The sequence below is a fragment of the Apis dorsata genome, unplaced genomic scaffold (assembly GCF_000469605.1).
Source record: "Apis dorsata unplaced genomic scaffold, Apis dorsata 1.3 scaffold_29, whole genome shotgun sequence".
Taxonomy (NCBI): Eukaryota; Metazoa; Arthropoda; class Insecta; order Hymenoptera; family Apidae; genus Apis; species Apis dorsata.
Window position 1 is genome coordinate 567,409 of NW_006263331.1, and position 12,730 is coordinate 580,138.

The 12,730-nt window shown below is 24.7% G+C and overlaps 4 protein-coding genes across 12 annotated transcripts in view; 2 read left to right on the forward strand and 2 right to left on the reverse strand.

Annotated features, from left to right (window-relative positions):
- LOC102674947 (serine/threonine-protein kinase 10) overlaps window positions 1-380 on the reverse strand; it is an 11,423-nt gene extending 11,043 nt beyond the window's left edge. For 2 of the 3 annotated variants that reach the window (XM_006608168.2, XM_006608167.2), the window contains exon 1: window positions 16-379. The gene's annotated coding sequence lies outside the window, so the exon portion shown is untranslated. Of the gene's footprint in view, window positions 1-15 lie in introns of all 3 variants that reach the window. The other variant, XM_006608170.2, reaches the window with a different exon arrangement.
- A 786-nt stretch (window positions 381-1,166) lies between these two features.
- Window positions 1,167-2,093, forward strand: LOC102674812 (NADH dehydrogenase [ubiquinone] 1 alpha subcomplex assembly factor 2). Of its 3 annotated transcripts, none has more exons than XM_031511537.1 (2): window positions 1,167-1,185; window positions 1,468-2,093. In XM_031511537.1, exon 2 carries the CDS (start codon window positions 1,482-1,484, stop codon window positions 1,923-1,925), a length of 444 nt encoding a protein of 147 aa, XP_031367397.1. In that variant the 5' UTR covers window positions 1,167-1,185; window positions 1,468-1,481; the 3' UTR covers window positions 1,926-2,093. The 3 variants fall into 3 exon arrangements, with proteins under 3 accessions (XP_031367397.1, XP_006608227.1, XP_031367386.1); XM_006608164.2 differs by lacking the exon at window positions 1,167-1,185 and adding an exon at window positions 1,194-1,335 and having other exon boundaries at window positions 1,466-2,093; XM_031511526.1 differs by lacking the exon at window positions 1,167-1,185 and adding an exon at window positions 1,197-1,338.
- Window positions 1,990-10,455, reverse strand: LOC102674153 (poly(U)-binding-splicing factor half pint). Of its 5 annotated transcripts, none has more exons than XM_006608158.2 (11): window positions 10,298-10,436; window positions 9,720-9,774; window positions 8,622-8,685; window positions 7,635-7,700; window positions 7,227-7,387; window positions 6,340-6,386; window positions 4,633-4,846; window positions 3,584-4,070; window positions 3,280-3,491; window positions 2,791-3,184; window positions 1,990-2,650 (listed from the first exon to the last, which is right to left on the reverse strand). In XM_006608158.2, exons 2-11 carry the CDS (start codon window positions 9,753-9,755, stop codon window positions 2,541-2,543), a joined length of 1,791 nt encoding a protein of 596 aa, XP_006608221.1. In that variant the 5' UTR covers window positions 9,756-9,774; window positions 10,298-10,436; the 3' UTR covers window positions 1,990-2,540. The 5 variants fall into 5 exon arrangements, with proteins under 5 accessions (XP_006608221.1, XP_006608220.1, XP_006608224.1 ...); XM_006608157.2 differs by lacking the exon at window positions 6,340-6,386 and adding an exon at window positions 5,460-5,518 and having other exon boundaries at window positions 10,298-10,435; XM_031511458.1 differs by lacking the exons at window positions 1,990-2,650; window positions 6,340-6,386 and adding exons at window positions 2,661-2,697; window positions 5,460-5,518 and having other exon boundaries at window positions 2,763-3,184; window positions 10,298-10,455.
- Window positions 10,456-10,640: 185 nt separating this feature from the next.
- LOC102677457 (SET and MYND domain-containing protein 5) lies at window positions 10,641-12,357 on the forward strand. The gene is made up of 5 exons (XM_006608185.1): window positions 10,641-10,763; window positions 10,962-11,254; window positions 11,318-11,633; window positions 11,700-11,877; window positions 11,971-12,357. Exons 1-5 carry the CDS (start codon window positions 10,719-10,721, stop codon window positions 12,300-12,302), a joined length of 1,164 nt encoding a protein of 387 aa, XP_006608248.1. The 5' UTR covers window positions 10,641-10,718; the 3' UTR covers window positions 12,303-12,357.
- Window positions 12,358-12,730: the final 373 nt, after the last annotated feature.

Genomic DNA, 12,730 nt, shown 5'->3' on the forward strand with positions numbered 1-12,730 from the left:
ACATCCTCTGCTCACCTTCTCTTTTAATGATCCATCGTTCATGAAATGGGCACACTTCGTTTCAATTTATATTATCGATAACTAGTTAAAATCTTTAAATTACATGTTCGCACTAATTACACATATCATCGAAAAATTCACTGTTTAAATCCAAATATTAAAAAGAATGTGCAAACTATCGTGTGTGGAATCAGTAAACTAGACAGACCCGCACGTACACGGCCATTTTCAGTAACACACGCACATCACACACTATAGTGTACCACGCCTGGAAGTGACGTAATCAATCGGCAAGTGGGCCTCTATTCTGCAAAAGATTTTCTAACTTATAAATGCATTTTAAATGCATATTTCTATAAAAGAATAATTCAATAGTATTTTTAATCTTAATAATAATAATTATTAATTATCATTTAAGAATCAGTTGCAATTACATAATAATGATAAAATTTGCGATTTATTTATAACCAATAAAAGTTCGTGTTTATATATTTTAAAATATTAGTGTAAATTTTAACTTTTCTTTATATTAATATTTTTATGCTAGTCTTATCTACTAAATGTTCTTGTACATATAAAAGTTAATACTTGTTATATTGAATTATAGAATTGATTTTACGACGTGTCATTGTAGTTAGGGAAACCTTCTAAATATATAATCTTATTAAGCATTGTGAAATAAACTTATGTTTACAAGAGTGAAGATCTTCATGAAATTAATATATTTTGAATTTAAGAAAAATACTTCATTCATAATATATCGATAATATATCAAATTTTTTCTCTAAATAATGTTTACTAAATATATTGATTTTAATTAAAAAATAATCATTTTCATATTTATAAAAATCATTAAAATATAAAAAATAAAATCATAATTAAATTTAAAATTTCATATATATATATATATATATATATATATAAATAATTATAAATAAGAATTAAAATTTTTCTTTTATAAATTAATAATCAATTTCATTAATATTTCAGAGTAAAATGTAATTTTTGTGTTTCAATAGTATAATATATTAAAACATTAAAATATAATATAAAATAAAAAAATTTAATATTTATTATTAATAAGAAAAAATTTCTCTTTTAATAGTATTCGAAGAATAAATAACTCAAATATAACATACAAAATTCAAGACTACCAACATAATATACAAAAAACGATATTTTATGATATGTAGTAATATTCATGTTAAACATGAAATAAGTTTGTTACCGTTTTATTATATGCGTATTAAAAAAAATTGTTATAATCTAATTTATTTAATTTAAATAATTATTTGTACTTATATTCGAATATATATTTTTTTTCTTTTTCTGTAAAAGGTAATTTACTTTCATTTTAAATAGATATTGATAAAAAATATAATATAAAATATAATATAATAACAGAAATATAAATATTTCACTCTTTTCATCCAATTACTTTATAATAACTTTAATTTAATATTTTAGTGTTTCAAATTAAAATGTCTAAAAACGAACGAGGTATATTTCAGCAGATTTTTAAAAATTTTATTGCATCATTAAGAATAAACCAGCATAAATTAATTGGTGAAGATTATTATGGAACAAAATATTATGAAATACAAAAATCAAATTCTTCAAGAAGAAATCCACGATATTTTGTACCCGTAAATAATAATCACGACCAAGAATTACCTGTAGAATGGGAAGCATGGTTAAGATATCGTAGAAAAGTTCCACCATCAAAAGAAGAAATAGAAAAAAATTATAAATTAAAAATGATAAAAAAACAAAATTCTGCACAAATAGAAGCAAAATATTCAAGTAATAAATTGCAAGAATCAACATTATGTAATAAAAAATATACTTCATTTCCAATTTATGATGAATATAAAAATCATGGAAGAAATTATAACATAAAATATACAGAAAAAAAAACAAAATAATGATTAGATCAGGTATAATTAAATTATGCATCTTTTTAAAATGTTTAAAATTAATAAAATTTAGTAAATATGTACAAACTTTATTGTAACATATAATTGATTATGACATATAATTTATGTGTATTATTTGTTTATAGCCTATGAATAAAACAATTTATTAATATCCTATATCTTTTTTGCATATCTTATACACTTACATATATAAGAAATTAATCATCTTTTTAAATGAAAATAACATTGACATTAAATTTAATTAAATTCCTTCATATAAATGATACAAATAATAATTCAGCTGTAAATTTTTTACTGAGCAAAATTATTCTCAATAGTTTTTTTTATTTTCAATTTATATTGTAATAAAATTTTTTAAAAATTAGTTCTACTAGATATTGATAATATTTCTGACTAATTGACTAATTTTAAATATAGAGAAGTATAGATAAGCAAAAATTAAAACCTAGACTTTTTTTAATCAGAAGATAGATTATAATTGTTTACATTGTATAAGAAGTATTTCCGATGTAGACAACATGGAATATCACTGAACAGTAAGTAAATTCTTTTGTTTAAATGAAACTGATGGAATTCAACACATGATGTGATAGTATTTTGTAATCAACCTGAAAAATCACTATTATCAAATAAAGCTTGATCGTATAATTCTCCTTTCACTAATCGTCCACCAAAGTAACGACCATTCAAAGAATCTCTTGCGCGTTCTGCCTCTAAAATAAGTATTTGAAATAAATACTATAAAAAGAACAATTTAATATAAATTAATATTTAATATAATATTTAATATAATTTAATATAAATTAAAATAATTTAATATAATATAAAAAGAAAAAATATTTTATAAACTTACCACTCATTTGAGAAAATTCAACAAAAATTTTTACGATAACTTCTGCATCTTCGTCATCTTCAGATTGTCGCTCATTATAAATAATAACTCTTTCAACAACTCCAAATTTAGAACATTCATCTTGAATTTCTTCTTGTAAACTTTCATCCACATCTTCTGGAGCTACCATATTTCGTAAAATGACAACGCGAGATTCAACTTTGCGCATAAGTTTTTGCATAACAAGATGACGCGCGCTTTGTCCTTTGATTGACATATTTTCTTGTTGTTGTAATGTTTGCGGTTCTGTTTCCTCTAACAATTTTTTTTGTAATTCTTCTTGCTGTTTCTGATGAGCTGCTTGCTCTTGTGCTCGTCTCATAATATCAGAATTTGTTGTAGTTGTAACTGGTATCTAATAATATTATGAATAATTTAAATATTTTAAATATTTCTTATTTCTTGAAGAATATTTTTTAAAGAATAAATGATAAAAAAAAAAAGACTTACAACTGGTGTTCCTACTATTGTAGGTGCTACAACAGCTGGAGGTGGTATCACAACTGGTTGTCCAGGTATTGGTTGAATTATTGCAGGAGGTCGAGTTAATGTTTGTGGTATAGCTATACCAGGAGGAGGTATAACAGGTGCTACTGTTGCTATAGTTGGCGGTGCCATCATTGTTGCAGGAGCAATAGTGGGTCTTACTATCCCAGGTAAAGCTAATGTGTATATAAAATTTATATATTCATTTCTATAAATCTTATAAAAAACTTAAAAATATAAAATTTTCTCAATTATTTTTAATTTATACCTTGATTTAAAATCGGTGGTGCAGCTGCTCCAAGCTTAGTCAAACCAAGAGCAACTGCATTACTGGCTACCGCATCCATCGCTTGAATTTTTGCAGTTGCAGCTGCAGCTGCAACTGCTGCAGCAGTAGGCATCATGCTAGTTCCACTTGGCGGACCCATAAGAGCATTTGGTGGCGTAATAGCCCTGCCTACTCGTAAGTACTGCCCACCCAAGTCAAATAAATTCATTGATGCAATAGCTTCCAAAGCAGCTTGCATTGTTTCATATTCGATAAAACCATAACCTTTATGTCGATGTGGTGAGCTTCCTTGTGCCAATTTACAATATGTAATGGGTCCAAACGCTTCAAACACAGATTTAATATCATCCTCTGTTAAATCTTGATGAATTGATGCAATATAAATTCGATTATAATGTTTACTTTCTTCAGTAATTTCATCTATAACGGATTGAGCTTGAGGCATATTCGACGGACGTCCCACAACCTGAAGGAAAATGAAGATTTATGATTAATATTTTCAACCATAAAAAAAAATATTTGTAACGAATCTGTCATATATATTAACATTTTAATTATAAAAAAAACATATATATATAAATATATATATGTATATATGTGTATATATATATATATATATAGATATATGAAAACAGGATTAGGTCTAGGAATTATATTCTTTACTTGAATTCATAACTTTAATGTGTTAAAAATATCTTACTAATTCAAAAATATTAATTTTTATATGAATAGATCTATCCTATCAAAATAAATATTTTATTGGAGTAATAATAGAATTTATTATTATACTTGTTAAAATATCAAAAAAATATCATAAGAAACTTAAAAATCTATAATAATAATTTGATGAAACCATTAAAATTTTAGCAAGATTTTTTTTTTGATCGAAGTGCATTTTATAAATGTAATGCAATTCAATCAAAAGGAATTTCATATTGGATAAAGCTAAATAAAAATTTGCCGACCTCCGGCGGGATGATAGGATTGCTGGGGGACAGGAAATTCGTTATATAGGTACGTCCCGCTACCTTGATGTTACGTCCACCAATCATGACACCATTCATTTGTTCCAAAGCAAGTTGTGCTGCTTCAGGTATCTCGTATTCGACGAATGCAAATCCTTTGTGCTTCTGCGTAACTGGATCCCAAGACATGTTGATTGATTTTATAGGACCAAAAGGCAAAAAAGCTTGCCTAATCGTATCCTCTTTTAATTCAAAACTGATGCTGCCCACATATACCCTGTCATATAGGAATTTTATTTCAGGTGACAATCACTTTTTATTATATTAAATCAAATTTTTCTGTTTAATTATATCTATTTTCATAAAATATTTATAATTCTATCCTACCATAATTAAATAAGAAAAAGAAAAAGAAGCAAAACAAATTTTAATTTTAATTAACATTTTTTTTTCAAAAAAGATATATAAGAAAAAGAAAAATTGCTGTTATATTTTTATATATTTTTTTTTTATTTAAATACATATGAAATAAAGCAGAAGAAATGTTAAAAATATATAAAATATGTTAAATGTAAGTGATAATAACATGATTTTATTAAATAGAAAATTATTAAAAAATTTAAATTTTTAATTTTTCAATTCAATTCTCTTCCAACTAAAATATTAGCCAATATTTATAATATTATAAAATTATTTAAATTCAATTTTTAACAGTAGAGAAAAAATATATGATTATTCTAAGTACATAATTAAAATTCATTAAAACCCAAATCCAAATGATGAATGAAAATTTTTAGCCTGTACAGAATGAAGGTTGAAAAGTATTTTTTACTTAAAACGACGAATATCGAGGACAAAATTTGGAGGGCTAAGACAAAGAACAAACAAACCTGCACATGAGGGCGAGAGCCTGCTGTCTCTGCACCTGATTCCGTTGACTAGCCATTTGCTGTAACACAAAGGACCATAGGCCTTCTATTGATATCCCTCCCCCTTACACACATACACCATGTCTCGTTCATTTCAAAAATCCCCCAAGCTCTTTTACCATTCCATCTTCGTTGCTCAACTACTCTTATCTTAATATTATAAAGATATAAAAATTTATTTAAAATAATTTTTTGTAATTTCTCAATGAATTACATAAATTTCTTCTAAATAAATTATATATGAATTTTAATTTAATTGATAATATTATACATATATTTAATGTTCATACTGTTTGAAATAACATTTCAAAGTACTTGATAATTAAAAATAAGCAAATTATATTTTTATTTCGATTAAATATTAAAAACATGTTATTAAAGATGTTAATTTTTTTTTAACTAAAATTTTAATATTACATTTAAAAATCCAAAAGAAGTATTTCATTGAAAAATGATTATATTTTCATAATAAATATGAAATAATATTCTAAATATAATATCTTCAAATAAACTAAAATTAGAAAATAATTTAAATTTAATTTAAAATTTTAACATAGATATAGTACATTATAACTATTATGGAACTCATCTAATCATAATAAAAAAAAAACAAGAAAGAATAATTGAGCTCGGAAGTATATATTAATTATTTTTCTCAAAACGTCCAGAGATTCATGCGCAAAAACTTGTCCTCCTTCGCGCTGGTACAGCTCTGCTCCCGCCGACTACTATCTCAAGATATCTAACCTTCGCTTACAGTAGTAACTCAGGGAAACGTTTAGGAGTGTTTGATCGTAAGGCGGTTTCGTATCGTTTCTGTCTTGACTTGGTTGACACTAACCTGCACATTAGCAATAAAACTTGCTGCCGCAGGACCAACTTATTCTTCTGCGGGGAGAAAAAATCAACCGATCAGAGTTAGGTTCCAGTGTTCGTTTTTAATTTCTGTTATATGTTTTGACTTTACTCGCTCGTCATAACGAACACAGGTTAACATATGTAAAATAAAAATAAATATTACTCGGCGGGGCGAGCTAAATTGTAAGGACAAATATCAGTTTAAAATACTAAGCACATTTTTTTTTAATTTTTGTTACATTACTGGCAAAGAGCTAAATAGAGGAAGAAATGTAAATTTTTCTTTAAATAATATTTTTTGAGACAAAAAGAACCCTATAATTTTTACATCATTTAATATCATTTAATTAAATGTATATATTAACTCCATTGTGTATTCATATGAACAATCAACATTTTATGAATTTATAATATTAATGAAGTAAAGAAATAAATTAAATGAAAATTAATTAATGATTCTTAAATATATATTCTATACTTTATTTTTTCTCTTTCTTTTTTTATAAAAGGAGAGGAAGATATAAATATGAATAAAATATGTATATTCATATATATATATATATTGTATCCACAATTCTTATTTACAAATAATGCAAAAAAAATTTAACAAAATATTTATCTATTATATAGATGTTGATTGTTTTATTAGTTCTATTTATATTAATAAAAAATATAATATAATGCTTCTATAATGCATTCTTATTTAAATATATTATAATAGTTGCAAAAAAAAAAATTAAATAAATAAAATAAAAAAAAACAGATATTTACATGATAAATGATGATAATATAGAAATCTATGAATATACAATGGAATATAAAATATATGTTAGGCGAGTAAAGTTTGTTAGCATCATGTTAAAAAGTTACCTGTTGTTGATGAGCGAGTGTCTGCTTCATTAAAACCATTTTGATGCTTTGTTCCATTGCATATTTTTTTGCTCTATTTACTGTATCCTGTTGTTCAGATGTAATTTTTGGAAGACCTGCACCTAGAATGCCAGGCAATGTAAGATATTTAGCTCCAGGTCCTGTAACAAAATAAATGTTAATTGTAAAACAAAACATATTTTATCAATATATATACTATTAAATAATAATTTTTCAGATCTTATCAGCTATTTGTCCATTAAATTATTATTCACTCTCAACATAACTATAATTGGAGCAACAAAATTTAATTGTCACAGTATATTTTATCTACATCATATAAATATTACATTATTTCAATTATTATAACGATTTGTAATTTGTATATTATATTATAATTTTACATACCAGCAACAACTTGTTTAATTTGATTAAGATCATATATAGGGCCTGGCAAGAACTCTGTTGCATTTCCTACGAAAAAAATTAGCATTAGATAAAAATAAAATATGAAATCTATATTTAGTACTTCCACCATCACACACACAAGAATTTTTTGAAGAATATCTCAAAATTTGTTTTTTATTTTTTTTCTTCCATACTTTTTCCATTTTTTTAAAATTTATTTTGCGATGATAGAGGTACTATAACTGTTAATAATTTTATAAAATGTACAAATTCAATTTCTAATATTTTTCTTTTCTAGTATTATTTTTTAAAATTAAGCATAATTTGAAATATTCATATATATAATATTCAATTTAAGAATATTTAATATTTGGTGTATAAGTATACTGTAAAATTTTAATAAACACAAGTTTCATATATTTTTATAGTTTTTAATATGGGCAAAGAGTGAAAGAAATGACTTAAAAAGAGACGCAAAAAGTAACGATGTCGTACAGCAATTCCCACTGCAGTAGAATCGTCCTCCAAACTGTAAGTTCAAAGAAATTAAAACAATTAAGAACAATAACGTTACTTATATAAAGTAATGTATGTTCAAAATTACATATATGTACATATTCGTTCATATATAAATATATTTTGAAAGAAATGCATTCCTTTCTTTTCTTTTACGCCATCAAAATAAAATTATTTTATATCTTAGAAGAGAAAACGTCAAAATTATGCTAAATATATCAAAATTTAAGAGAAATTATTGCAACTGTTCGGTTAACTTCATTTAAATTTTATTACGATTTACACTATCAGCCCCAAAAAAAGACTACCAATAACTAGATTAGGTTTCGTATGATCATAACCAATTTGGTCTGCTAGTCTCTGAAACAGAAATCAGAACACGTTGAAACGTTTCTTTCTCTCTTTTATGATTTTTGCTGTTTCTCGAATTAATACTATTAGCTTTGTTCGATTGTTTGATTAACAGCTAACCGTGTTCTGGGCTGAGCAATGATGGTTGTGCGCAAACTATCCGAGATTGAGGCGACGCACAAATCTGTAAGCACAAAGCAAAGGAGAATACTCTCAGTGCATTTTCTGCGCCATTTTCTTACAGTTTGCCTTTTCCAACCTACCACGCAATTAACCCTAACACATTCTGTATAGCAATGGCGATCCTAATTAACAAAAAATCTAACGTGATCGAGCTTTTGTAAAATGAATTTTTCTTGTTGTTGTGTACCCTGTGTCCAATAACTTTTTTATTTGTTTACATATGTCTTTTTTAATAAAAGAACAAATTACCTCATACTTATGTAATTCAAATATAAATGTTATAAACTTTGATATTTTAAAAAACACGTCGCCATTGCATCTCCTATTTATAAGCTTCTTTTTTTGTTTCATATTTAGAAATAAAATTAAAATACCATAAATATTATTTATGTTACAAAAAAAGTATTTCAATAACAAAAAAGATCTATATAACAATATAAATATAATAATAATATAATAAACAACTATTTTCATCTTAATAAAATAAATTGTAGAAGCTTATAATTAGGATAAAAGAAGATTATCCTAAAATGCTGACCTATCTAAAATACGCATCATATTTGGTACTCGACAATAGATGCTGTGTCAGTAGGAGTTTGCAAAACTCTGATTTGTTCTGTTCAACGAATGTAGCGTTCTCTTTCTTTGTTTGGCACACGCTCATGATCACAGCTCAGTCGTAGGCCACAGATTCTGTACTGTCTCTCCGCTGTAACATCTCAGAACAGAAGGACAACCATACATTAGTTTTATTGAGGGCCAACGATCACCTATCACCCTAGCCTACCAAAATATATTCTGAAACTGCAATAGACCACTCAACACTTATAGCTTGCCAGCAGTTTAATAGAAAGCTAGCACCTGATTGTCCTAAGTAAATAATATATGCTTTTCTTCATCATTTCCTTTGCTTAGAAATATATTATGCTTGCTGTTGCTTCTGTGTTCACCGTCTTTTCCAGTTGTACGCTTAATTGTATAATTTATTAGTATAGATTAGAGACATACATCTATTTGGAAATATTAGCAATATACCTTCAACTCTAGGTTTCTTGCTAGGAGGTTCCACATTATTCTGGGATGTTGGTGCCTATAAATATATAAAATATTTATAAAATATATATAAATAAAACTTTATATTTATAAAGTATATAAGATAAAAGAAACTAATAAAAAATAAAATTTTGCAATATTTAAATCATTAAACTATATCATATATTACTTTAATATAAACTACATACTACAATACAAATTTAATTTTTCATATATTATATAATTGATGTATTACAATAAAAAAAAACAATTATATAAAAAAAAATTTAAGAAAAAAAGTAATGTTTAAAAAAATATTTATTTACATTAAAATGATATAATATAAAAATATAAATTGAAAGAATAACTTTATTTATTTAATCGATATTAGAATTATCAATAATAATATATTTGTAAAATATTGCAGAAATATATTAATATTGTATATTTTATTGAATATTCCAAGATTGTTAATCATAAGTACGTTACACACAAGCATTCTACAACCGCCATCATGATAAAAAATTTGCTGTTTCTAATAATTCAGTATTTCTTATAAATAATAATAATAATTAACTTACCATGGCCATTGCTCCGTTCATTATCCCTCGTGACTCAATATATTGTGATTAATACTTTTTTTACATGTACTTTACTAACTAAATCTCAACCGATTTGGAACAAGTAACTTACATACAAAATGATCCGAAGCTTGCCTTTACGGAAGTGTTATAAGTACTACGTAAATCAATAATAATCTTATGTAAAGTGGAATAATAATTATTTATGTAGTAACAAAGATATGGTAATTTTAATTTTAAATAAAAATATAATTATATCAAATTACTTTATTGCAAAATATTCTTTATTATTAATATTAATTTTTTATACAGACTTTTCATATTAATTAGTATTTGATTACAGTAGTGATTGTGACAATTACAGACGCACGTTTAAAGGTTAGAAATTTATGTGATTTTTTCGTTAGAAAATCAAATTACAATGAGCTCCAATGACTTTCAGGTCAGATTAATTAATAATGAAAAGGTATAATAGAATTATATAAATATATTATGTTATATATATAAAATAATTATATTATTTTATTTAAAAATCTATATTAAATGCATTTATAATTATCTAATTATGAACTTGATACATGAAAACATTTTTTTTATATTTATTCATATAGAAGTTTAAGTATTAATTATTATTAAAAGAAAAATAGATATCAATTTATTGCAGGGTAAAGGTCTTTTTGCTGTTCGTTCATTTAAAGATGGAGATACAATATTGGAAGAAAAACCTATAATTTGTTGTCAATTTGCATGGAACTTAGACTATGGATATTTAGCTTGTGACAATTGTTTAACACCTTTAGAAACTGCAGAAGAAAATGTACATAGATTGACTGGAAATTCAACAATTATTTTACCTCATGCTGAATGTTGTGAAACAAAAAAAGAATTAATCACAGAATGTTCTGAATGTGGTACAAAATATTGTAGTATTGAATGTCAAAATGATGCTTATTTAAGGTAATTATTGCAATTCTATAAACATAATACTAATATTAAAATTATAAGATATTAAAATTTTAGATATCATAGCACAATATGTTTACAATCAAGAGAAAAAGATGAGTCTCATCCTTTAGTTCAATTAAATGAAACATGGAAGCAAATGCATTATCCACCAGAGACAGCATCAATAATGTTGTTAGTTAAAATGGTAGCACTAGTTAATCAAGCCAATAATAAAGAGGATATTCTTTCAATTTTTTCACAATTTTGTCATCGTACAGTTAATGATACACATGAAATTGCACATAAACTATTGGGAGAAAAATTTGTTGGTCAGATTGATGTACTTAGGCAAATGATGCAGAAAGCTATAAATACAGAATTTATAGAACATGTATGTAGTACAAATATAATTGAAAATGTATTATAGAATAAATTTTTAAAAAATTTCTACTTATAGTGGTTTACACCAGAAGGTTTTAAAAGTCTATTAGCTCTAGTAGGTACAAATGGTCAAGGAATTGGAACTAGTGCATTTAGTCGTTGGGTTAAAAACGTATCTGCTTTGGAATTACCAAGAGAAGAAAGAATTCAAGTTGATAAATTAATAGATCGAATTTATGATGATATGGAAGAAGGTAAATTCCCTATAATTTTATGGTTAATTCTCTATAATAAAATTTAAAATATAAATTATAATATAATTTTTACATTAATCTTATTTCTTTCAGCGGTAGCTTCTTTTTTAAACAATGAAGGTTCTGGACTTTATATCCTTCAATCATCAGTTAATCATAGTTGTGTACCAAATGCAATTGTAGAATTTCCATATTCAAATAATGTATTAGTTTTAAAAGCTATACGTGATATACATCCTGAAGAGGAAATATGTATAAGTTATCTTGATGAATGTTGTCTAGAAAGAAGTAGACATTCTCGACAAAAAGCATTAAATTCTTTGTATTTATTTCAGTGCTATTGTAATAAATGTTTATCACAGGCTAATGATCTAGACTTAACATCAGAAGATGAAATAGATGATAATGATGATATGTCTAGCTGAAAATTTGAATTTTTATAGTATATATGCATATAAATAAATTTTTTAATATTCCTATGTCATAATAACCATTCAATTTACCTATATTTATATTATATATAATGTAATTTTATTACTAATTTGCAATATATTTTTAGTCAAGTATAAATATTAAACATATTATTTAATTATATATTATTATTTTATTTTAGTTGCAAATATAATTTAATGTGTGGCTTCATTTTCTAAAGATATTTGTTAAAAATAGAGTAATCAATGCATTGTTCCAAAAAACAAATTTTTTGTTACAAATAACTTAAATTTAGCAAAATAACAGATATTCTTATAAATATATATATATATATAAGAATATATTTAATATTTATATTTAATTTTGACAATGCTACAATATAATATACATATTTATGTGTAAAGACTTTTTATTTATAAGT

Coding starts and splice junctions, on each gene's coding strand:
- LOC102677457 (XM_006608185.1), top strand. CDS start 10,719: ATGAGCTCCAATGACTTTCAGGTCAGATTAATTAATAATGAAAAG. Junction 10,764..10,961: donor GATTAATTAATAATGAAAAG/GTATAATAGAAT, acceptor AATTTATTGCAG/GGTAAAGGTCTTTTTGCTGT. Junction 11,634..11,699: donor ATACAGAATTTATAGAACAT/GTATGTAGTACA, acceptor TTCTACTTATAG/TGGTTTACACCAGAAGGTTT.
- LOC102674153 (XM_006608157.2), bottom strand. CDS start 9,755: ATGTGGAACCTCCTAGCAAGAAACCTAGAGTTGAAG. Junction 7,701..8,621: donor ATTGCTCAGCCCAGAACACG/GTTAGCTGTTAA, acceptor TTTTTTTCGTAG/GAAATGCAACAGAGTTCTTG. Junction 7,388..7,634: donor AATTAAACAAGTTGTTGCTG/GTATGTAAAATT, acceptor ATTTTGTTACAG/GACCTGGAGCTAAATATCTT.
- LOC102674812 (XM_031511537.1), top strand. CDS start 1,482: ATGTCTAAAAACGAACGAGGTATATTTCAGCAGATTTTTAAAAATTTT.